The 23034-nt window shown below is 34.1% G+C and overlaps 2 protein-coding genes and 1 pseudogene across 6 annotated transcripts; 2 read left to right on the top strand and 1 right to left on the bottom strand.

Annotated features, from left to right (window-relative positions):
• Positions 1–6950: 6950 nt before the first annotated feature.
• On the top strand, positions 6951–9944 carry LOC125193047. 5 transcript variants are annotated; one of them, XM_048090751.1, is made up of 10 exons: positions 6956–7128; positions 7203–7284; positions 7354–7654; positions 7773–8098; positions 8176–8453; positions 8526–8625; positions 8707–8766; positions 8846–8932; positions 9018–9146; positions 9497–9944. In XM_048090751.1, the coding sequence occupies exons 2-10, from the start codon at positions 7249–7251 to the stop codon at positions 9776–9778; spliced, it is 1599 nt and encodes a 532-aa protein (XP_047946708.1). In that variant the 5' UTR covers positions 6956–7128; positions 7203–7248; the 3' UTR covers positions 9779–9944. The 5 variants fall into 5 exon arrangements, with proteins under 5 accessions (XP_047946709.1, XP_047946708.1, XP_047946710.1 ...); XM_048090753.1 differs by having other exon boundaries at positions 6962–7128; positions 7354–7467; positions 7766–8098; XM_048090752.1 differs by lacking the exon at positions 9018–9146 and having other exon boundaries at positions 6951–7128.
• A 2198-nt stretch (positions 9945–12142) lies between these two features.
• On the top strand, positions 12143–14974 carry LOC125192655 (plastid division protein PDV2-like). Its single transcript, XM_048090277.1, has 2 exons — positions 12143–12464; positions 14255–14974. The coding sequence occupies exons 1-2, from the start codon at positions 12246–12248 to the stop codon at positions 14891–14893; spliced, it is 858 nt and encodes a 285-aa protein (XP_047946234.1). The 5' UTR covers positions 12143–12245; the 3' UTR covers positions 14894–14974.
• Positions 14975–19207: 4233 nt separating this feature from the next.
• On the bottom strand, positions 19208–22096 carry LOC125197034 (annotated as a pseudogene).
• Positions 22097–23034: the final 938 nt, after the last annotated feature.

Raw genomic sequence — 23034 nt, 5'->3', positions numbered from 1 at the left:
TCAACATGTCATCAACCTAGAAACTACTAGGGTTTGTATACTAAAAGATGTTTCGAGTGTACACGTCCTTGTACAATTACTATCATATGGAAAAATGTCCAAAAATGTCTTCAATATCATATGGAAAAATGTCCAAAAATGTCTTCAATATCATATGGCGTACCTAGTAATCAGGTACCCTAGTTTTATGAAAGTCTAAAAATGTCTTCAATGTTTTGAGGGCATTATCTATGGTGAAATATACTCCTTCCGTCCCCAAAGAATATGCACTTTGGGTTCGACATGAGTTTTAATGTAAAATTGGTAAAATAAGAGAAAGGTAGAGAAAAATAGTACTCCCTCCGTCCCACTTTAAGAGTCCCGGTTTACTACTTTTAGGTGTCCCACTTTAGGAGTCCCGGTTGGAATATTCCATAATTGGTAATAGGCCCCACATTCCACTCACCTTTTTCCACTCACATTTTATTATAAAACTAATATATAAAAGTAGGACCCACATTCCACTATTTTTTTTCACCAGCTTTTCTTTTTTATTTTTTAAAAAAACGTGCCGAACTCAACCGGGACTCCTAAGTGGGACGGAGGGAGTAATTAAAGTATTGTTAGTGGAGAATGAGTCATACTTCATTAGAGCAAAAAACTTTCTAAAATTAGAAAATGCATATTTTTGTGGGACAAATTAAAAAGGAAAAAGTATATATTTTTGAAGGCGGATGAAATATTAAATAGAGAAAAAGTACAGTGAATGATATTACCCCCTTTATACGGGGAAAGTTTAGAAACTATTTATATGCATACTTCAAAGTCCATCGACCATTATTGTATTAGATCACTCTAATAATTATTAATTCAATTCAGTTACCACAGACGTGAAGGGTTGAAATACTTAACAAAATAAGTTTTAAAATTTAAAAGTTTTAAAGATGAATTAGGCATAAGAAATAGGAGTAAATAATCCAAAAAAATAGTCTCATTTTTCGACGATATGTAATAGAGAAAATGTAAATAAAGTAGAAGAGGAAAAAATAGAGTAACAGAGATAATGAGAAAAATTAGATAAAGTATAATAAAAACTTTCCATTTTTAAAATGATAGTAATATTTTTCATATACATCCAAAAATAGTAAAATAGGACTATATTTATAAGTGAGTAGGGATGTCAATGTAGCCTGTAACCCATGGGCTAGGCCGAATAGCCCGCCAAATTTATAGGGTTAGGGCTGAAATTTTTAGCCCCGATAAAATCAAAACCCGATTAGCTGGCCTGAAAATCCGATAAAATTTATATTGTTCTATTTTTTTACTCCTAATTCGACACTTCATTGATTAATTTTATAATATAGATAATTAAAAAAATAACTTTCAATTTTATATTATATATGCAAATTATATATTAAGTGTTTATTAATATAATAATTGATAAATAAATTAAAAACTTCAAATTTAAAAATAATATATTTAAATTTCTGAAACATGTTTTAAATTCCACGAAATATCTCAAATATTAGTATTTGATCATGTTTTATGATTGAGTTTAAGCATATATCTCAAATATATTATAATTAAATATTTTACATTGTATGAATACAACTAATTTTAATCATTATTTATTGGATTGATAGCATATTAATATTATCGGCAACAACCCGATTAACCCGTAGGGCAAGAACGAAACCCGAGCTTTTAGGGTTGAACTTTTATAACCTGAAAGAAATCACAACCCGATTAGCTCGCACCCGATTGGCCCGCAACCTGGATAGGGTTGGCCCGAAACCCAACGGGCCAGACCGATTGACATTCCTATAAGTGAGTATAATTTCAACTTTAGCGGGTTTAATGTTCAGTTTTATATTTAAACAAAATTTTATATCTTTGGAAATGTAAACACGGCAGTTCAATTTAAATTTTCCTAAAAGTTTTGGGATTTCTACAGTTGATTGACTATATAAATGGAATTATTTTAAAACAGTTTCTAGAGGCATCTTTACAAATATAAAAAGGGTAATTTAGTAAGAAAATAATATATTTATAGGAAAACCAATTTAAATAAATCCGGTTTAAAATTAAGAATATATGTATTTACTTACAATTTATGTGAATTTATGTTTATTTTAAAAATAATTTGTGTGAATCAGCCCGAGATTAGTCTCGCTAATTGCATGCATTAGTTGCAGCCATGAAGCATTTATTTAATTATTTTGTCCTTCAATAAACTACAGCTCACCAGTTTCAATGACTTGTTTATTAAATTAACTAATATCGATGCTTTCTTAAATTATTTAATTGAGTTTGTCTGTGAGATTCCCTGGGAAAATTGACGCTGACTTACTAGAAGACTGATAATATTCGTCATCCAATAATCAATTAACATTGTACTAATCTTAACAAATTAAACAAAGGCAATATCCAATAGCCAATGTTGTTTGATCCTCATAGACAAAATACATGAATTTTAATTGTTAAATCTGGGTGTCATCTCCAACAAATTCAAGACCTATAAGTCAACAATTATTACAAATTTCTGCAACCAGTTCGTTTAGTTATGCGTTTGTCAGGGGAAACTTTGTTTTATTCCAAGTTTAATAGTCGTACAAATTTTTGTTTTTTCTCTTGAACATCAGACTCGAAATATCTACCTCACCTAACCTAATTAGTAAAACTGTAAAAGTTTCCAAGTACTCCCTCCGTCCCGGCTAAGATGACACATTGCTTAGCCGGCACGGGGTTTTAGGAGTTATTGGTTAAAGTGTTTAATTGAAGAGAGAGAAGGTGAGCGTAAGTATTAAAGTAGAGATAAAGAAAGATGTATATTTTAATAGGAGTGAGAAAAGTGGTTGAGTGTATTAATTGGAGAGAGAAAGTTACCAAAAAAGGAAATGTGTCATTTTAGTTGGGACAAACTAAAAAGGAAAACGTGTCATCTTAAGCGGGACGGAGGGAGTAGTTAGTTATGTCTTCAAAAAATTCATAATATCCCCCACCATTACTTGTCAATAGTTTTTTTAGTATGTCCATTAATACTTATACATCTATTTCTGATAATATACCATTAACTCATTCTCAGTCACATATTATTATAAAACTAATATTCTCTTCATCCTACAAAAGTATCCACTTTTGATTAGGGATGTGTTTAATGCACAATTAGTAAAGTAAGAGAAATGTAGAAAGAAAAAATAAAAGTATTGTTATTAGAGAACGAGCCACATCTCAATAGAGGCAAATAAATTTCTAAAATTAGAAATTGCCTATTCATATGGAACAGACTAAAAATAAAAGGGTGCATGGGACGGTGAAAGTATATAAAAATAGAAGTCATATTTTATAAACTTTTTTAACCACTTTTACTACTCTTTACCGGATTATCTTGTGCCAAGTATTGGCCTACGAAGGGAGTATAACAAAACTCTTATGAGTTTCACTTTTCTTGAAATAGTAATGCATGATACTGTTGTAAATAAACACCGATCAACACAAATGTAGATTGTTTGTATTTTGTACATCCACAAAAGTGCTCCAATTTTTATTTTTTTTCATAAAGTTTGATTTATGTGACCTGCTTGACATAACTCAAACCGAAACGATGGACCGATCGAACCACATAAGGGGATACTATATTGTAGCTAAGGTGGATTATATTTTAGGAATAATTTACCTACGTATTTGATAAGCTGACTCATCACTCTGTAGAATTATAATAATTGAAATATAAATGATAGTCAACTACAAAAATGATATTTGAACAGTACAGAATGCTTTCAGGTATATCGTGAAAAGAAATTACAACTGAAGTATATCTTAATTTATTTGAAGTACTTTTTCATTATTTTTTACAATTATTCCCTTTCTTTACTATGTACGAGTTATATCTTTTATATCTCCACACTCTGCCAATTTTATGAGTATATGATTTCTATCATTCTCTTTATCTTTTCTCTATAATATTTTTTTCTTACTTATTTCATTAATCTCTCTTAAAATTATTAGTTATACTTAACAAATAATTATTATTTCAATATATAATATAAATTTTTTAAAATTTATATTATATTTTAGTTTTATTAAAAATAATATTTTGAATAAATAATAATAGTATATAATCATCATTAATGAGTAAAAGCAAACGAAAAAATAAAAGAAAAAATAAGTCTTTCAAAGTATAGTTTTTAAAATATTTAATTAATAATAATGCATTAACTATAACTTGAATATGGTAAGAAAAATGTATATAAATAATTGAATTTGAATATTAAAATAATAAAAATTGAAATTATATACGTATAGTACTTCATTCGGTTTTTCAAACTATTAATTATATATGAGTACAACTATTAATTTTAAGAATTTGAATTAATAAATACTAAAAAAAGAAATAAAATAGAAAAATGATCGATAAGAGAATAGAAATCGTAAATAAATTGAAAGAATGAAGAGAGAAGAGATGTGAGAAGCAGAAATTATAAATAAATAAATAACAAAGAGGAAGGTGATAATAAGAAAATGTCATTTTTGTGCCTTTGGGACGGAAAGAAAAAAAATGAGATAAAAATGTGAAAAAGTACATCAAATAAATTTAAATTTTATCTAGATACCTCAAATGCAATTTATTTTTATGAAATACCTAAAATATGCGTCCTATATTATCCAGATATTATTTATTTAGTTCAATCAGTATAAATAAATCATGAATTGGAATGCAAAATAAGATTACCTCTAATAACATTGAAATACTTTTCTTATAAAAAAAAACTATTTTTATGCCGTGATATTAAACTTTACGTTATACACGAGGTCCTTGAAAGGCCAAAAATATTAACCCTAAAGATAACAAGCTTTTTGTAAGAATGTCAAGACTTATTTATTCAATTAAAATAAAATTGCACGACGTTCAATAAAAAAAGTTGCATTTTCTTAAAGCCAACATCTGATCTAAAATGAGCTGTGACTCACAAAAGATATAGCACATCTTTTTGGTGGTGGTATATTTATGGGAGAAATTAGGCCATGCAAAATGCTAAAGAATATTTTCTCCTTTTGCCTTTTTGTATTGACCTTCGACTTTCAGCCCTTTTGAGGAAAGCTAAAGCCATTCTTATACAATGACCTTTTCCCCAAATGTTTGCACAATTCCATGATTGATTTCATCGTTTTAAATTTAATGCATCTTTTCCATTTAAAACCTTGTTTTAGAGTTCGATATATTTAAAAAAAGATAAATTCAATAACTTCAAAGTGGCATTAATGGAAAGATTCATGTTCTTCAATTAATCGATGTAATATGCATTGAAAATAAATTTGTTATCAAAGTATGGCCATGATTTAGACGTTGGTAATAAAAAATTCAAATAAAATTTTTTAAAACAAGAAAATAAAGGAAGAAATTTCAATATTATTATATGCATTTTTGAAAAAGAAAATTTATATGCATAAAAAACTTTAATAAAATAAATAAATGCCAAAATAATTAAAGAAAGTTTCCATATTTTAGGGTGCATTTAATTTTATATTATGTGTTTGATTACATTTGTAAAATATTTATTGATTGGATACACCAATTATGTAATTTAGACTATAGAATTTTTGCTCATAGTAACATAAGCCAAATTAAAATCAGTGGGAAAAACAATTCTGAAGCTTTTTTTCTGTTAAAATGTCTTTATGTGCAACTTGTCGTTACATATACATATAAACAAAGTGGTGGTGGGTGATTAGGGCAAGTGAAAATCTTAAATAGAAGATCTTGAAGTTGAATGGAAAGGCCCCAATAAATTTGCTTCTTTTTATGCAAGAAAAAGATTAGAATAAAGCCAACACAAAGTTGGCGAGGCTTTATGAGAGAGTCAGCAGTCAAAACAAATATTGGCCTGGCCACGTCCCCACTTTGCATGTGTGCATTGCATCTATAATCTATATCATAATTCCAATCTCTCTTTTCCATTCATATTCCCATAACTATATATATACTAGGAGTATTAACTAGTAAATCATTATTACAATTTACAAGGAGCGGACGCCTAATCCACACAAGTCAGAAATTTCATGTACTACGAGTGATATATGTGTATTAATCGGAATTAATACGTATCAGACTTGCAAAATAAGAGAGAGAATCGATTTCTTAATGAGAATGATAAAAATATATTTTATTTCATTATTATATTAATAATCAATGACTCTAGTCTCTAGTCTCTAGTCTCTATATATGTCTGTAATATGTGTGATAAGAAAAGATCTTCCAAAGTGATAAGGAAAATAAATCAAAATCTAACAAATTAACTCGGATCAAAATCTAAGGTAGGAATGGATAAAACTAAGACTGAAATAATAATTATTTTTGAATTTTCTTTACATTTTCATTCCATTCCTTCGTTCATTTCATCATACCAAGCAAATGAATGAAATGCAAGTAAGAATCACATTTCATTCCATCATACAAAATATGTACTCACCCCCGTCTCAACTAAGATGATACACTTTACTTTCTAATTTGTCATACCCAAGATGACATAATTTTATTTTTGGTAACTTTCTCTCTCCAATTAATACATCTAATCATTTTTTCACTATAATTAAATATTCAATTCTCTTTCTCTCTCCATTTAATATTTACGCCCATTATTTCACTCTACAATTAACAACATTAACCAACAACTCCTACAATCTCGTGCCGACTAAGAAGTATATCATCTTAGCCGGGACGGATGGAGTAACAACTTATCGAAATAAAATTTAGATTTATGGAGAAGATTAAATGCAGTGGAAACGATATCCGTATCAACGAGACTCTTGATTCACACTATGAAGGGTGAGTGTCAAGACCTATAGGGCTATATTTAATATTCATTCATAATATTATATGTTAATATTTGTCGTCTTGAATTGGTAAGTGACCGTGGGAGTGGTGATAGGTCCATAAATTTGAAACATCTATTTGGTCTTAGCAACAGTAGCTTTCTAAGGCAGATTGTTGGAAGTGTGTGTAGTATCTTGGTTGTCACCAAATTTAATGTTTCTTGGAGGTTTCTGTTTCCTCTGTTTACCTTGTCCCCATCCATCATTTATTGCTCTCTACAATTTGGTTTAAATTATACATACCCTCCCCATTTCCCTCCTCTCTACAAGGTCAAGGTATGTTTGTGCTAATCTTGAAAAGAAAAAATTCTTTCTTCATCATTACCTGACTTCAATTATATTATTTGCAGGTGGAAAAATGAGGAAGTTGAGTTCATGATCTAGAATTGTTGTGTTATGGGGAAGTTGGAGCCCAATCTGTTGAAAGAAGAGGTGCATTTTCACTCTATGCTCCCTAAAACTCATCTAAAAATATAGAGATTGATTGCTTTTGGTATGCAGATTATACAGCTCCAGAAAGAGCTGGAGGGCCAAACTCTTGTTCGTTCCGCGCTAGAGAAGGCGCTCAATCACCGGCCTCTCATCGATGATTCCACCTACAAATCACTCTCTAAGGTTGCTCATTCTTTTCTTGTAGTTTGTTCATTCACAACAAAATATTTTCTGTGTCAGGAAAAAAAACATGCCTTTGATGGGAGAGATAATACTATTTCACCAATCGTGTCCAACATATTCATACCTAATGATTTTCCACAAAGTGGTGACGAAACGTATAACTTGTACAAATCTTTCTATTTTCCAAGTACGATCCATTTATTCGTAGAACTATTTACTCGATTACAGACATTTCTGGAAGAACTTACCACATTGCTCTTCTATTTTCTCTGTTTCTGTTCTAACTATCAAAATCCAGCCTGCAGAAAATCTCATCAAAGAAATAGCTCTCTTGGAGTTGGAGGTTGTGCATCTGGAGAAGTATCTTCTCTCAATGTACAGAACAAACTTCTCCAAAAGGCTCTCTCCTTTGCCTAAAACTGATGCTCAAGTTGGCAAGACTAGTTTAGAATCAGTGAGTGAGGATTCTGTGATTCCCTCCAACGCCTCAGACGCGTTGGCAGACACTGGTATATACCGCAGCCACTCGTCCCTCTCTCACTCGGCTGTCTCCTTCAGAGCTTCGCCTCCGTATGGAGCTATAGCCGAAGCCATAGACTCCTATCATTCTCTCCCCTTATCCATGCTTGAGGTGCATACTTTTTCTCTCTTGAAACATTCATTAATGTCAAAAGATGGCCTAATGTGTATTATCCTGGACTTCACCAGCACACGTCCGAAGATGCTAATGAAACAGAGGAGCCTCGTTGTGGCTTCCGGGAAACGCCCAACTGGATATCTGAGGAGATGATCAGATGCATCTCAACCATCTATTCTCATCTGTGTGATCCTCCACTCTATGCACAAGGTGAAGAGAGCACATCGGGGCAGCACGTCGAGGCATCAAGAGAACATTCTGGATCATTCTACACAATGATCCAAGTGTGCAGCATTGCAAGGGACTCCCAGAGGCTGAATTCTGTTCAAGACCTGCTGCACAAGTACAGGTAATAGAACTCGATTTCTTACTAAAAATAGAAACTAGTGGTAGTTGTTGCTAATGTACTAGTCTTTTTCAGGTGTATCATTTCTAAACTGGCCCAAGTGGATCCAGGCAGACTGAATCATGAAGAGAAATTAGCATTCTGGATCAATGTACACAATGCACTAGTGATGCATGTAAGAGAAATTCACATCTGATATAGTAATATATATCTATGTATCTCCAAAAAAAAATCAAGCTTATGGTAAACGATACAGGCGTTTATAGTATATGGGGTGCCACGAGGAAGCCTAAAGAGGATCTCCCTAGTCCTCAAGGTGCTAAAATCTCTGCTCCAACTCAACCTAACTCAACTTGAGTAGTCCAGTTTCATCCTCTAATCTTACTATTTTGCAGGCTGCATATGACGTTGGAGGCCACACGATAAGTGTTGACACCATACAAAGCTCGATTCTGAGGTGCAGGCTGCCTCGTCCAACTCAGGTAACCAACAAGCTTCCACAAAATTACATACATGTAAGGTAAAGCAGCAGAGAGACTTAAACATAAAAATTGGACTCAAAAACAGTGGCTGCAAGCGTTGTTTTTCCCCAAGACGAAGTTTAAGGCTAGGGATACGCGTAAATCATATGCATTGAAGCATCAAGAGGCACGGCTGCACTTCACCCTGTGCTCAGGCTGCCGGTCAGATCCAACAGTAAGCCAAAAAATTATGATCATATATGGAGTACATATATATGACTGTGATCAATATACCAAACTAGTTTTAAACCTTAACCCCGAACAACATAATTATAAGATAAACTGGAGTTCCTTATAATGAACTTCAGATTTTTAAATTATGCCAGATGATTTTTAAATTATGCCAGATGACGTCATTGTTTATAAATCTCTGAGTTCCCTATAATAAACTACAAATAAAGTTGTAATGAAGTCTGCGTCATTTTATAATGATGTGTTTGGTGTTTAGCATTTAAAACTAGTTTGGTATATAATACAATATATTCCGGAATGCAGATTACTTATGCCGTGTTTGGACTAGTGCAGGTTCGAGTCTACACGGCGAAGAGGGTGCACCAAGAGCTAGAGATGTCTAAAGAAGAGTACATCCAAATGAACATAAAGGTGCAGAAAGAGCAGAAGAGATTGGTTGTGCCAAAGAATGTGGAGTATTTCATAAAGGAGATGGGGATGTCTCCATTAGGCATTGCAGAAATGCTTGAGCACTCAATGCCTCATCAGCAGAGAGGAAAGGTGTGGCGAAAAGTCGATTATGCCCCCCACGACTTCGCCTTCCGTTTCCTGCTCTGTGATGAGCTCCTCAAATGATCAATAGGACATATGTATGCATTTGTTTTTGCAGCTTTGAATGACAAATGAATCTGAGTTAGTAGGATGGTTGGAAGGGATTCATTTGTCATTCCAAATACTGGTTGAGTTGAATGTGTTTGTGAGGCTTCCAATGTGGAATGGACCAATTGAGTTTGAGGATTGAGTTTGTGTTCCTAAGATTATACTAGTACTATATCATGGCGTGTCACCTGAAACCTTAGCCAAATTTGACTTAAATAGAGTTTATTTGAAATATAATAACTATATTTGATAGTGAAAGGAGTCCTCACCCTATGTGCATCATCAAGTTGCCAATATTTCACCTTTGATAAACTCATATAAACATGCTCTAAACATTTTGAACAAGACCAGAAGTATAATGCGTTTCATTTGTTTGAGGATAGAGTTAAATAACTCAAGTAGTCTAATTTTGTGAATAACTCAATTTCTTTCACCTTTTTTTTTTAATTTCCCAATTTAATCCCAAATGCAATTTTGGATTAAATTCGTTGACCTTTCAGAATATGGGATCGAGCCGTGCGAATTTTTTAAAATAAGAAATTTCTGATTTTTTATGCTTTTTTCTCTTATTATTTCTCTCCCACCATTTATCCGGTGACTAAAGTACCCCTTAAAATTTTTACCTAAATTCTACGAAATCAGTCAACCGTTTCTGCAAGGATTCCCAAACTATCTGCCTCTAAATTCCAAACCTGCCTCCACTCTTCACCACCTCCGCCGCCTCTTTTCCTTACTCCAGAGTCCAGACCCGCCTCCACGGCGCCTCCACCTTCACCTTCCTCTTCCCGGCGCCTCTTTAACCCAAAACAATCGTGAAAGTAAGGAACCAAAATACATATATACAAATTTTTAGTTTGTATATGCAATATATACATATGTTTTTGTTTTGTTGCGTATTGTCTGCCATGTACGTCTCAAAAAGTGGAGAAAATGTGTTATGGCTGATCACGGGTAAATCTATTAGTGTTTTAAATCACTTGCTTAAGTAATTGGAAGATTGGACATACATTTGTTTGCAAATTTAGTGCAGCATAAATCATATACATATATGATAAATAACTATTTAAATCACCAAATTTGGTTAAAATTTGGTCTATTCTACAAAGTTTGAAATCCGCTAATTAAATCACGAAGTTTCAATTTTAAGATACATTAGGATTTATCATAATGCATTAGGATTTCAAGATGAATTCCAATGTAGAGATGCATTAGGATTTAAATCACAAAAAAGATACCCGAATAATCCAAAGTGTAACCACAAGGAGCTTGATCTTAAAGTTGAATTGAATTTCAAGATGAATTCCAATGTAGAGATGCAAAGATTCCATCTAAAATTGAAACTTCGTGATTCAATTAGCAGATTTCAAACTTTATGACTAAGACTAGATTTTGACCAAACTTAGTAATTTGAATGGCTATTTACCCTATACGTGTATATATATACACGTTTGTTTGTGCTGGCATAATACACGCATATATTTACATACATATACGCTTGAATCTAGAATTTTATACAGTAGAATTGTGGGGGTAGTTTGTCACTTAATAAATAGTGGAAGAGAAATAATAAGAAAAAAAAAAAAATTAGAAATCCCTTATCCCTTATCTTGAATAAGAGCATCCGCAATGGTTAATAGGCCAGCCATAGGCCAGCCATTCTCTCCCCTGCCACGTCAGCAACACTCAAAAAACCACCTGCCACATCAGATTTAGGCCGGCCATAGGCCAGGCCGCAATAAAAATAATTCAAAATACACTACATTTACGGAATTAAAATACGGAATTAAATTTACGACACATATACGGGAAAATTCATTAAATGCATTTAAAAAAAAGTTACATAGATTAAAAAAAAAATTACAAAAATAATAAAGAAAAAAAACTATCGCCGAGTCCTCCGTGCCCACAACTCTTCAATTATATCCTTTTGGAGTTGAATATGAGCTTCAACTTGGCGCATGTTGGCAAATTCCTTGAGGCGGCCGGCTTCATCGAGAGGTACCCCCTGGCGTACACTAGGAGTGGCCGTTCCGTGGCTTGGACCGGCTTCATCGTCACGACCCAACTAGTCGGGTTGTACGCCTTCGTCTTCGACAATCATGTTGTGCATGATAATGCAGGCGTACATTATTGCGGATGCTCTAAGCATACCTTAATTTCATATTCTGAAATATGTGAATTTAATCTAAAATGACAAAAAATTAGCGAATTTAATTCCTTTTTCTAAAATCTCTCATTTAATGAAATAGAAAAGATAGAAAAGATAGAAATTCTATTTTTATAGAAAGGAAAGTAAATTGATGCGCAACAAGAAAATATCTGGAAACTCTTAATCTTATTTTTAACCACAATTTCTCAAAACTGATTTTCTTGCTCCATCAAATATCAAAATTCACAATTTCAATTTAAATTTGAAGAGAAGAAGCAATTTTTGCAGCTGACGATGGATGACGATAGAATAGTGCTCGTTTTGGCCAAGACCTCAGACTTACGCTCCAAGATTATCAGCTGCATTCAGAATACAGCTTCTAATGCTGACGGAGAAATCGGAGAGAGTGAGTCCAAGGTATCTGCAGAAAATCATGTTGAGGAAGAAGCTGAGAGTCTCCTCAATATTAAAGATGCTCTCGAATCCCTTGAGGCGCAGCTCTCTTCTTTGCAGGTTCTGTTTCTGTAGCATTTTCATTATTTAGGGTTTGGTGTATTGATTTGGGGGTTTTGCTCTTAATTTGGATTCTTGGAAGGTTTCAGATGGTTTTTGTTCCTTCAATCAATTAACAAAGCTTGTAATTCTAGGTTTGCGCAAGTATTTATGATTTTCTGAATGGCTAATTGTGAGATTTTGTTTCTTGAATGAATTAGGATACTGGTTGTTCTGTGATTTTATCAATATCTGGTTTGTTGAAGGGTTTAATATTTTCACGAATTAGGTTTATTTTTCATCCACTCTCTCTACATGAAGCTGCTTTATAACTGTTAAATGATGGTCACTACTCACTACTTAGTATTAGTGATTTTATAGGTAAATTCAGCATATTAAATCATTTCTGTGTACAAAGAGCTGGCTCTGCGCCTCAAGGTTTCAGAGGTTTTGAAACCATTTATTCATTTTCCATTTTTCCGTATCCTTTATAACCTGAAAAGCTTAGAAACTATGTGCAAGATATACTCATAATAAGGTTCTAATTGGTTTTAGGTAGAAGTTGGGAGGATAGTTACATTACATATTTACATGTATGAGAGGACCGGGGTGATAAGGTAGGGGTTGGCCAAAACAAAACTGGAGTATTATTTTTTTTTTTTTGCAATCGCTGGACCAAGATCTTTCAGTTTTAGTTGGTTAATCAAGAGCAATAAATATCCTCAAATGAAGACCACAGGAAGAAAAAACACAAGGTCTTGGTAGCTAGCTTTCGATATGTGAAATTAGATAGCAGATATTGAGATTGAGAAACAATAGAAAATATTCATGATAGACATGATGGAAGTGACACATGTCCAAAAGTAAATGTGATTAATTACTAGGTCGATGACTGGCGAGAAACAATAAACTGAGGCAATCACATTATGTGCATTTGAAATAGAAGGTTGGCTATCCGCTATTGCGAGGAGGCTCAGTTTATTTGAATGGCACTGGCTTTTATATGGATAGATTGGAGGATAGAAAAGGCTGATTTAAAATCTAGATGTACAAGAGGTCACTGGATTTAGCCATCATGATGTAAATATGGAATTATTATAAAGTTCAGTTTGTTAGGTACCACCTGAAGTTGTTGCTGACTTGATCTTTAAATTGAACCGAGCCTTTCTGCAAATAACTTTGTTTTTTTCAAGATTGTAATCATATGAACGCACCTCTTTGGAACTTAGCTGTACTCTACTAAATACTATCTCCGTCTCTTAAAAATAGAAATTTTCCATTTTGGGCCCTCTCTTGAAAATAGGAACTTTCTAAACTTTCTATTTTAGGAAGTGGACCCCACAGTCCACTAACTCTATTTCCACTACCTTTTCTCTTCATCTCTCTTACTTCACTCATTTTTCTCTCCCTTCTCTTACTTTACCAATTCTTCTTTCTTATTTTACCAATTGCGCATTAAAACCCGTGCCGTTTCAAAAGTTTCTATTTTTCAAAGACGGAGGTAGTACATTGGCTTGGTTTGGTTTGGTTTCTTGTCTCTATACTCTAGGCAAGGAAAAACTACTTTGAGTCTATGTTATGATTAAAATGACTCGATCCATTTGGTATCTTCGGCTTGGAGTTGTGGCTAAAATATTTCCTCCAACTCATGTTAATTAGATATAGATGGTTATCTGTTATTTTTTTGAAAATATGTCTAAAAATTTCCTCCAACTCATGTTAATTGCGATCTTGAAATTTTTCGCCAACTTTGGACTCATTGCTTCTATTCAATAATGAGGCCTCTGACCGCTTGCTATTTTCTTTATCAGGCACTTCAGCAGCAACAATGGTACGATAGAGAAGCAGCCTTGGCTGAAATCGAATACAGTCAGAAGAAGTTGCTGAAAGAGCTGAAGGAATACAAAGGCAAGGACTTGGAAGTCATACACGAGGCAGTGTCTTTTGCCAGTGAAACAGAGGACACCAATGATCTCCTTCTTCCTCCATATCCAAGCCGACCTTCTCCGTCCATCGCGTCCAAAAAGGGCTACCTCTCTACTTTCACCTCCTCCCGAAGATCCCCGCAGAACGGGTTTACAAGTGGTGGCGCAAAAAATCTCCACCACATCCCCAGCAGTGTTGAAAAATCGGAGGCCAGGGGGGCATTTAAGTCAGTCAGAGTTTTGTTAGGTGCAGCAGCTAAGATGGCCATGACCGTAGTCGGGGTGATGACTATCTTGAGCTTGGCGGGCTTTGAGGCGCGACTGGGGAAACGTGATAACCAGTTCAGGGTCTTGGGTCTGTTTCAGCAGCGACAGGATGAGGAGAAGGGGAATAGCGTGGAGTGCCCACCGGGGAAGGTCCCCATCGTCGAAAACGGGGAGACGAGGTGCATTGTGAAAGAGAGAGTTGAAGTTCCATTTGAACCTGTCGTTTCTGTTCCAGATGTTAGTTACGGTTGTGGTTGAATGTGTAACGTTCTTGATTTTCAGTTAATTCATAAAGAAGAGCGGTAAAAGGAAATGGTAGGAGTGCCTTTACATTTTCCATTGTATATCCTTATAACGACATATATCTAATACTAACATACTTATCTAAAATTGTTCAGATTCTTGATATAAACGACGATAACACGACCATGCAATGTGAGAGGTCTTTACTAACCATCTATGTTCATGGAACGAGTATTGAACTTTATTCACATACCTAATCAATCGTACAAAATGAAGAAAAGAAAATTCTAAAAACTTAAACTCTCAAAATCTGCAAGCTCAAGCTTCTTGCACCTTAACTCTATCCTTTAATCGACATTTTTCTCGGTTTGGAAAACAGTCAGAAGATACATAAGATTTCTGGTTGAGTTCTTAAGATCATCACATGATGAAGGCGCAAGCAATCATTGATATTTTGGAGAATTAATTCGGTAACTCTAAACTGCACTTATGTATGAATCAATTAATCTCATAACGGTCAAATAAATCTTTATCTGATTTATTTGTTTATGCAAGTCTTCCGTTGTGCATGGTTCACCAAAATTCCAACAATTTGTATAAGAGCCAATTATGTGAATTAATTTCATGTTATGTTATTTGCAAGATTGCATGTGTTTTTGGTTGTATATTTATTGTTTATGTGTTTTTGTACGTGCAAACAAAGTTCGAACATTAAGCACACGCATGGTCTTAGTTCCGATGCCTCTTTAACTAGGAATAGGGAGAAAATGTAGTTAAGAAACCTTATCATAAGAAACGTGAACAGTGCTAGTCTAAGGGATGAATTGTTGATCCAGTTTAGAAACTAGTCTGAATACCATGTATCTATAGGGGCGACAGATTAGAGAGTAGAGTTTACGAGACGTGATCAACTTATTCCAGGTATACAATTTCCCCTACAACTTATTTAATGTAGGGAAGTATAAAATCATCCTGGATCCCTAAAGCACGAGAAGCTCATTCAGGAAATAGGATGCATTATAATGGCAACACAAACCAAATCAGGAATTGTTCTTCTCTCATCTTGAAAATCTCAAGTCTTTTGCTTTCTTGATTTCTTCTGTCAGTTTAAGTTCAATTCTGAAAACAAAAATGTTACTGCTTTTCTAGTGTTCATACCAATGTTTTAAAAACCAAACCAGACTGACCAGTTCAACTCGTTCGGCTGCGAACTGCCGCCTTGTCGGGTCCGATTCACCCTCTAAAACCAGTGGACAATCAAGTCATTTTGAACCAACGGAACCGGGCAGCTCGCCGAACCAGTGGACAATCAAGTCATTTATTGTTTACCTAGGGTTTTTTAATTTTTCCTTTCTAACTTCACACCTCTTTCTCTCACTCCACGGCTTCTTTTAGGCCTCTTTCAAAATCACGTTGGTCTTTTCTCCATCGCCGCCCTGCTCTGACTAGCATCACTTCTGTTTCTTAGTAGTACAAAGGCGACGACGGTTGATGACGAGGTCTCTTGAGTGGTTTCTCAACAAAATGGAGAAGGAATTGGGAAAAAAATGGATATGAGAAAAATCTAGAAGAATAAGTGGACCCACCCAATGACGGACCCAGGTGGGGTCGGGTGGGGTCGGCCGACCCCACTGGCGGTCCGTCAATACCTCCGAGAACCTCACAAAATCACCCGTCGACCCAGCACTGCACCAGTTTCGACCCCACGCTTCAGCTGCATCGTGTCCACGGAAGAGAAATAAGGAAGAGAATTTGAAGAAAAAAGATTAGGAGAGAGGTGAAATAGTCTCACCAAAAAAGAAAAAGCTTCATGAGAAAATTGAAAAAGAAGAAAATTGCAAAAGTTCAAAAAGACGAAGAAGAAAGCGGCGCACCACCGTAAATTTGTTTGAGTAAACATAGGGAATTTTTTAATACAAATTTATTTTATTTCTTTCTTTTAATTGTAAACTTAAATAGTACTACTCCAAAGTACTTTTAATATGTGTTTGCAGTTTGTTTGATTTAATTAATGTTTTATTAATAGTCCAAGTAAATTGAAAATGTGTAAAATATTAAAAATAATTGTCATTTAGTATGATTCAATAATTTGATTTAATTTGACTTGTATTTTTTTTTTGTAGTTACACAACAATAATATTAGTAAAATTACAAATAAAATTAAATTATTGTATGATGTGTTTTTTTCATATTTTCAAAAATATGGATACTAGCATTATTTAATTACCGTGCTTAGCAAAAATAATGCAATATTTTAATTTTATTAATATATATAATAATTATTTAAATATTATATTATGTATTATTAATTATTTTTCGACCCCACGAGTTCGATTTTCTAGATCCGTCATTGGACCCACCATTCGACTAACTCATTAAACTCACATTCTATTATAAAATAAATATACTTCCTCTGTCTCATAATAAGAGTTACATTTTTCCATTTCGGCGCGTCCCATAATAAGAGTCACATTTCTTTTTTACCATAGATTATAAATAGGTCTCATATTCTATTAACTCAATTTACTCACTTTCTATTATAAAATTAATATAAAAAATTAGATATCATATTTTACTAACTTTTTCAACCTGCTATTCTTCATATTTTAAAAATTCATGCCTACGCCAAATGTAACTAAACGGAGGAGTACTACTTTTTACTAGTAACAACATGACTTTTCTTGGCAATACTAATTGTGAGCTACTATGTCAACGAGCACCTCTGCTGGTCAAGTGATTAGAAAACTACTCCCTTCGTCTACATTTCTTTTCGGCATGAGATTTAAGAAAAAAGGTTTTAAATGAGTTAAGTAAAAGGAGAATAAAATAGAAAAGAAAAAAATAGAGGATGAAGAGAGACTAAAGTAAGAGAGAGTAAAGTACTTTTGCCAAAAAAGAAAATGACTCAGCTACTATGTGACAACCCAAAAAAAAAATACGACTCAGCTATAAAGAGACGAATGAAGTACTTTTTTTTTTTGAAAAACTAACAAGTAGTAGTACTCTAATTCTTGAATATATGAAACAGTTAGTCTCGATGCCCTAATTCTTCAATTCGACAAATAATATGTGCATAATAGGATAAACTAAGTCTTGGTAGGTATAACTTAAAATTCGCACGGTCAATTTTGACCATATAATATTGCTAATTCTGCTAACTTATCAACGCATTATATTAAAAATGTCAACACGATTACATTTAAATATGAACACATATTAACAACTTAAAAGGTTAGCAATATAACGCACCCCAATAATAATAACTCAGTCTTTTAAAATTTGTGCCTCTTCGTTTAGGCATATAATCGACACAATAAATATGAAACGTTTGCTTTTCAGCACAAGATTTTATGTAATGTTGTTTTGTGAGTTAAAGAAGAGAGAGTAAAGTAAGAGAGAGGAAAAAGTAGAGATAAAATTATTTCTATTTTAAGAAACGTTTTATTTTTAACGGGACAACCCAAAAGGAAAAACGTTTTATTTCTAGTGGGACAAAGGGAGTATATGATTTAATTTTGTCAGAATATTTAATTCTAAAAATTGACTATTTTTCAATGTAGTTTTTCACCATGGTCAAGGGTGAGGTTAAAGACTTTAATTAAATGGGCAGAAACAATATAAACTTTTAAAGTTAATACGAAAACAAGAATTTGTCAACTCAAATTATCAAGGAATGCGTCCAATTTAAAATTTGTAATTTCTCCCAACAACGAAAGGTTTGAATTTGTCAACCATGTTTATTAGGATCAAATGATGAATTGTACATGTTGACCGGGCGTAATTGTATACCCGTTATTTGAGCATTGTTTAAAAAAATTAATAGTAAATAAATAATGAATGGGAATTCTATGCCAAGAGGGAGAGTGATGGGCTTCTTATCTAATCTACAAACTAGTGCTTGGGCGGTGGGATATTGGGCTTCATAAAGCCCAATACATTTTAAATTTAGTTTAGCTATATGTTAACTGTTAAGCAGTAGCGATCTTATTCAGCCTCATTGGTAATCAATATGTTTCATACTCCCTCCGTCCCAAAAAGATTGTCTCAGTTCATTTTTTACACTCGTTTTATAAAAATAATATTAAATAGGTAAAGTTGAAAGAGAGTAAATTAAGAGAAAGAATAATGTAGGTAAGACTATTCTCTACATTATTTTCTCTTTTACTTTACTTTCTCTCTACTTTAACTATTTATTATTATTTTTGCAAAATGAGTGCAAAAAATAAACTGGGACAATCTTTCTGGGACGGAGGGAGTATCAGTTTATGTAGTCAAAATGAAATTTTGATATTGTAAACAAGAGGCCACATAAATTACGAGACCTTGAAGTAAAAGAAACAACCATATAGTAACTAATTCAAACAAACATTATGATACAAAATGACTCAATTCTTTGCATAAAAACATTAGAACAACTTGATCACAAGACTTAACATGAATATACACATATATAAATGCTAAAAGTAAATTATCATCTTCCTCCACTGATTGGCAAAACAATATGTCCCTGTTGATGCTATCATATCCCACACCACTCGTTCCATCATGGTCATTTGGAATCAAAGACTTCATCTCTTCTTGATCGTCTACATTTGTGGCCCACGAGTGCTTCTCCCTCCGTATCATCCCTTCCAGCTCCATTGCCACCTCCTATCTTCTCCCTTTACGTTCAAGCACTCTTTTGCTAGCTTACAAACCGCTGATATTTGCTCCATATTTTCCGAACTCACAATTTTTTCATCAATAATTTTAAACAACAAATCATGCTTTAGCACGTAAAGGAAATAGTTGGATAAACTCTTCTCCTCTATCGGCCTATCAAAACTCAATGCTCTCCGCCCGGTAACTAGCTCCAATAGAACAACTCCAAAGCTATAAACATCACTCTTCTCTGTCAACTGGTTTGTTTGCATGTACTCAGGATCAAGGTATCCGAAAGTCCCCTGAACCATTGTGGATAGCTGTGCGAGATCAACGGGAACCAACCTTGAAGCTCCAAAATCTGACACCTTTGCTGTGAAAGTATGGTCTAGAAGGATGTTGTCTGGCTTGACATCCCTATGTATGATCTGAGTAGAAGCGGAAGAGTGAAGATACGAGAGGACCCCTGCAGTTTCTATAGCGATCTTAAGACGCATGTTCCAATCAAGAACACGCGCCTTAGCCTCATTGTGCAAGTGTGACGAAAGGGTACCATTGTTGATGAACTCATAAACTAGAAGAGGAACATCGGTCTCTAGGCAACAACCAATAAGCCTAACTACATTCCTGTGGTTGATTTGAGACATAACAACTACCTCGTTGATGAACTGCTCGACTTGTGTGGGATCAACTCTTATAGACCTTTTGATCGCAACTGTTACTCTGTTCGCTAGCACGCCTTTGTACACGGTGCCAAAGCCGCCTCGGCCAATGATCATGGTGTCATGGAAGTTGTCTGTCGCCTTTGTAGCTCAGATGAGCTGAAAATGGTGACCATCTCCGGTGAGGCTTCTCTCGTAGCGAGTTTCTCTTGCAACATATGGCCGCCGTTTTGATGAAAGAATTTCCGCTTCATCTTATTATGTGATCTTCTTTTGAGTTCCAAGTAGAGGAGGATGATGCCAAGTAGCAAACAAATTATCCCAGAGGCAACTCCTAATTGATTATTTGAATATGATCAAAAAAATTAAAACATACATAGATGATTTGTATAAACAAGAATATATTTACCAATCAAGACATAAGTAATCTTGGTATCCTTGGGTGTCTTCTCATTGCAACCATCATCACCCATTCCATCACCATAGTAATTTCTGGGGCAAGTGCATGTGTAATTGCCGATTATATTGTTGCAGAATGCATGCTTGTTGCAATTATGTAAACTCTCATTCAAGCATTCATCAATATCTGCAAAGACAAATAGTAGTTATAACTAATTCAACACAAAGAATAATACTCCATCCGTCGACCATTTATAGTCTCATTTTGACTCGGCACGGGTTTTAAGAATTTATGAAGAAAAATGGAAAAATGAGTTAGTAGAATGTGAGCTCCACTTTTATACATTTGTTTTATAATAATATGAGTGTAATGGGTTAGTTGAATGGTGACTCCACTTATCTAAAACGAAAAAAAGCAAATGATACTTTAAATTCAGACATCCTGAAATGGTAACATGGGACTTTAAATCGCAAACAGAGGGAATAATAATTTGTTAACATAAAAGTAAATAAAGTGAGTACTAATAATACCTCTACATCCTTGAGGTAGATAAGGGTTTCCTTCAAATCCCATGTAGCAACGACAACGATAGCCGTAGCCGTTTGAGGGCTTGTAGCATTCAGAATTGGCACTGACGCAAGCATAGGTGGTGGTGTTTCTCTCGGCCTCCTCGCACGTGCTATTCCCGATGGCCCAATCAACCACCATAGGAAGCTTCTCAACTTGTGACAAGTTTGTAATATTTTCCTTAGAGAATCTGAAGGCAGACTCCTCAACAACAAAGCCATAAGTACACTTGCTGAAGTTGGAAACAGAGGTATAATTGTTATAACTTCGGACTGAAACTCGCACCTATACATATAGTAGTTGTTTTAAAATTAGTAAACGTGGAACCATTATTGATCCTCTTTAATTGAAAAAAAAAATAAAGTTGGACCTGCCACACATCTTCCGGGATGGTGGTCTGGCAACAGCCGGCTCCAGTGCACTCTCCTTCCGCGAGATCGTCCAGGGAGTAGCACATGGCGGTGCAGCCCGTGGTGAAGTTGCGGCCAACCCTAAACCCTGACACGAAGCCGTAGCTGTCGCAGCCAACGATAGTGAACTTATTCGCGGTGTTATTGACAGTGAAGTAGCTTGAAGTGCGTAGTCTGGTTACGTTGTTGATATAGCTTTTGCCCTCGTCATAACTGTTTCGTGCTACGTACTGCAGCAATCTCATCTGGCCGTCGAGGTATATATCTGTGATTTCGATAGTTGTGTTCTGCCAAAATAGCTTTGGAGAATTGAAAGATGTGTTGTTGCAAGTGACCCAGAATGCTCTAGCGAGGTAGCATTCTTGTGTGGTGCCGAAGGGGAAAGGGATGCGCAAATTTCCGCAAGTGTTGTCGCAGTTGGGCTTAGCAATAGGAAAATTATATTGTGATGATGAAAATACTAGTGTTGGTGGGAAGAAGGCCAATATGATTATGAAGATGATCATCATTGTTGAGTTTCTATGCATGTATGATAATTTTAGAGATATATAGGAAATGATATCATGAATAATCAACTTGTAAACGGGGGTCTTCCATCCATGTCACAAAAGAAGAGTATTTTTAACATATTGTAATTATTCATTGTTGTGTCACTTTTTAGAATATGGAATGGGTCATCAAAGTTGATAGACTATGACAAGAAAATTGTACTGGTGCAAAAAATTCTGCAAAAACCTTTGAAGATTCAACTCGTTTTTATTCAAAATAAAATGTAAATACGACAAATCTTGACCAAGAGATAAAGTAAAGTCTCTATAGAAAAAAAGAACATTTATTAATAAGTAGACTATATCAATTGTGTGTGAATTGGTTTAGCATAATGCGACATCAATTTAATAAACACCCCAACAAATAAGTCATGTTCACTTATCACAGTGAAAGAGATCTGGAAGTAACAAAAATAACCGTATATTGACTAATTCAAACAAACATTTTGATACAAAATGACACAATTCGTTGCATTAGAAAAGCTTGGCAACTCCTATTTGTCTATTTTATAAAATTTATTATGTACTCTGTTAGTATAATATAATTCCATTAACATAATTAACTCTATAAATTAACTGATATGTGTTCGAATTTTTATCATTCAATTCAAAATAAATTAATGAAAATATTACTGACTTCAGATTTTCATCTAGTGTTTAAATTTTAGAGTGAACTGCAAAAATGGTCCCTGGACTATAGGTTTATCTCGTCCATAGTCCCCGGATTTTAAAAATATCACCAGTAGTCCCTGGGCTAAGGGTTTATCTCGAAATTGGTCCTTTTGACTTTTTTTGTACGAAAATGCCCTTTTGAGGGGTTTTGGGGGATTTGGGCAATTTGATCTTTTTACACTTTTAACATTTTAAATATGATATTATTTCAGTTATGTACTAAATTTGATATTATTTCAAAATTATCATTCTTCTT

The sequence above is a fragment of the Salvia hispanica genome, chromosome 6 (assembly GCF_023119035.1).
Source record: "Salvia hispanica cultivar TCC Black 2014 chromosome 6, UniMelb_Shisp_WGS_1.0, whole genome shotgun sequence".
Taxonomy (NCBI): Eukaryota; Viridiplantae; Streptophyta; class Magnoliopsida; order Lamiales; family Lamiaceae; genus Salvia; species Salvia hispanica.
This window is presented reverse-complemented; position numbering and strand designations above follow the sequence as displayed.

Bases quoted from the DNA above. Each gene is read 5' to 3' on its own strand.
- LOC125193047 (XM_048090751.1), top strand. From the start codon at position 7,249: ATGGGGAAGTTGGAGCCCAATCTGTTGAAAGAAGAG. The intron at 8,099-8,175 runs GTGCATACTTTT...GGACTTCACCAG, and splicing joins TCCCCTTATCCATGCTTGAG to CACACGTCCGAAGATGCTAA. The intron at 8,626-8,706 runs GTAAGAGAAATT...TAAACGATACAG, and splicing joins ACAATGCACTAGTGATGCAT to GCGTTTATAGTATATGGGGT.
- LOC125192655 (XM_048090277.1), top strand. From the start codon at position 12,246: ATGGATGACGATAGAATAGTGCTCGTTTTGGCCAAGACCTCAGACTTA. The intron at 12,465-14,254 runs GTTCTGTTTCTG...TTTCTTTATCAG, and splicing joins CGCAGCTCTCTTCTTTGCAG to GCACTTCAGCAGCAACAATG.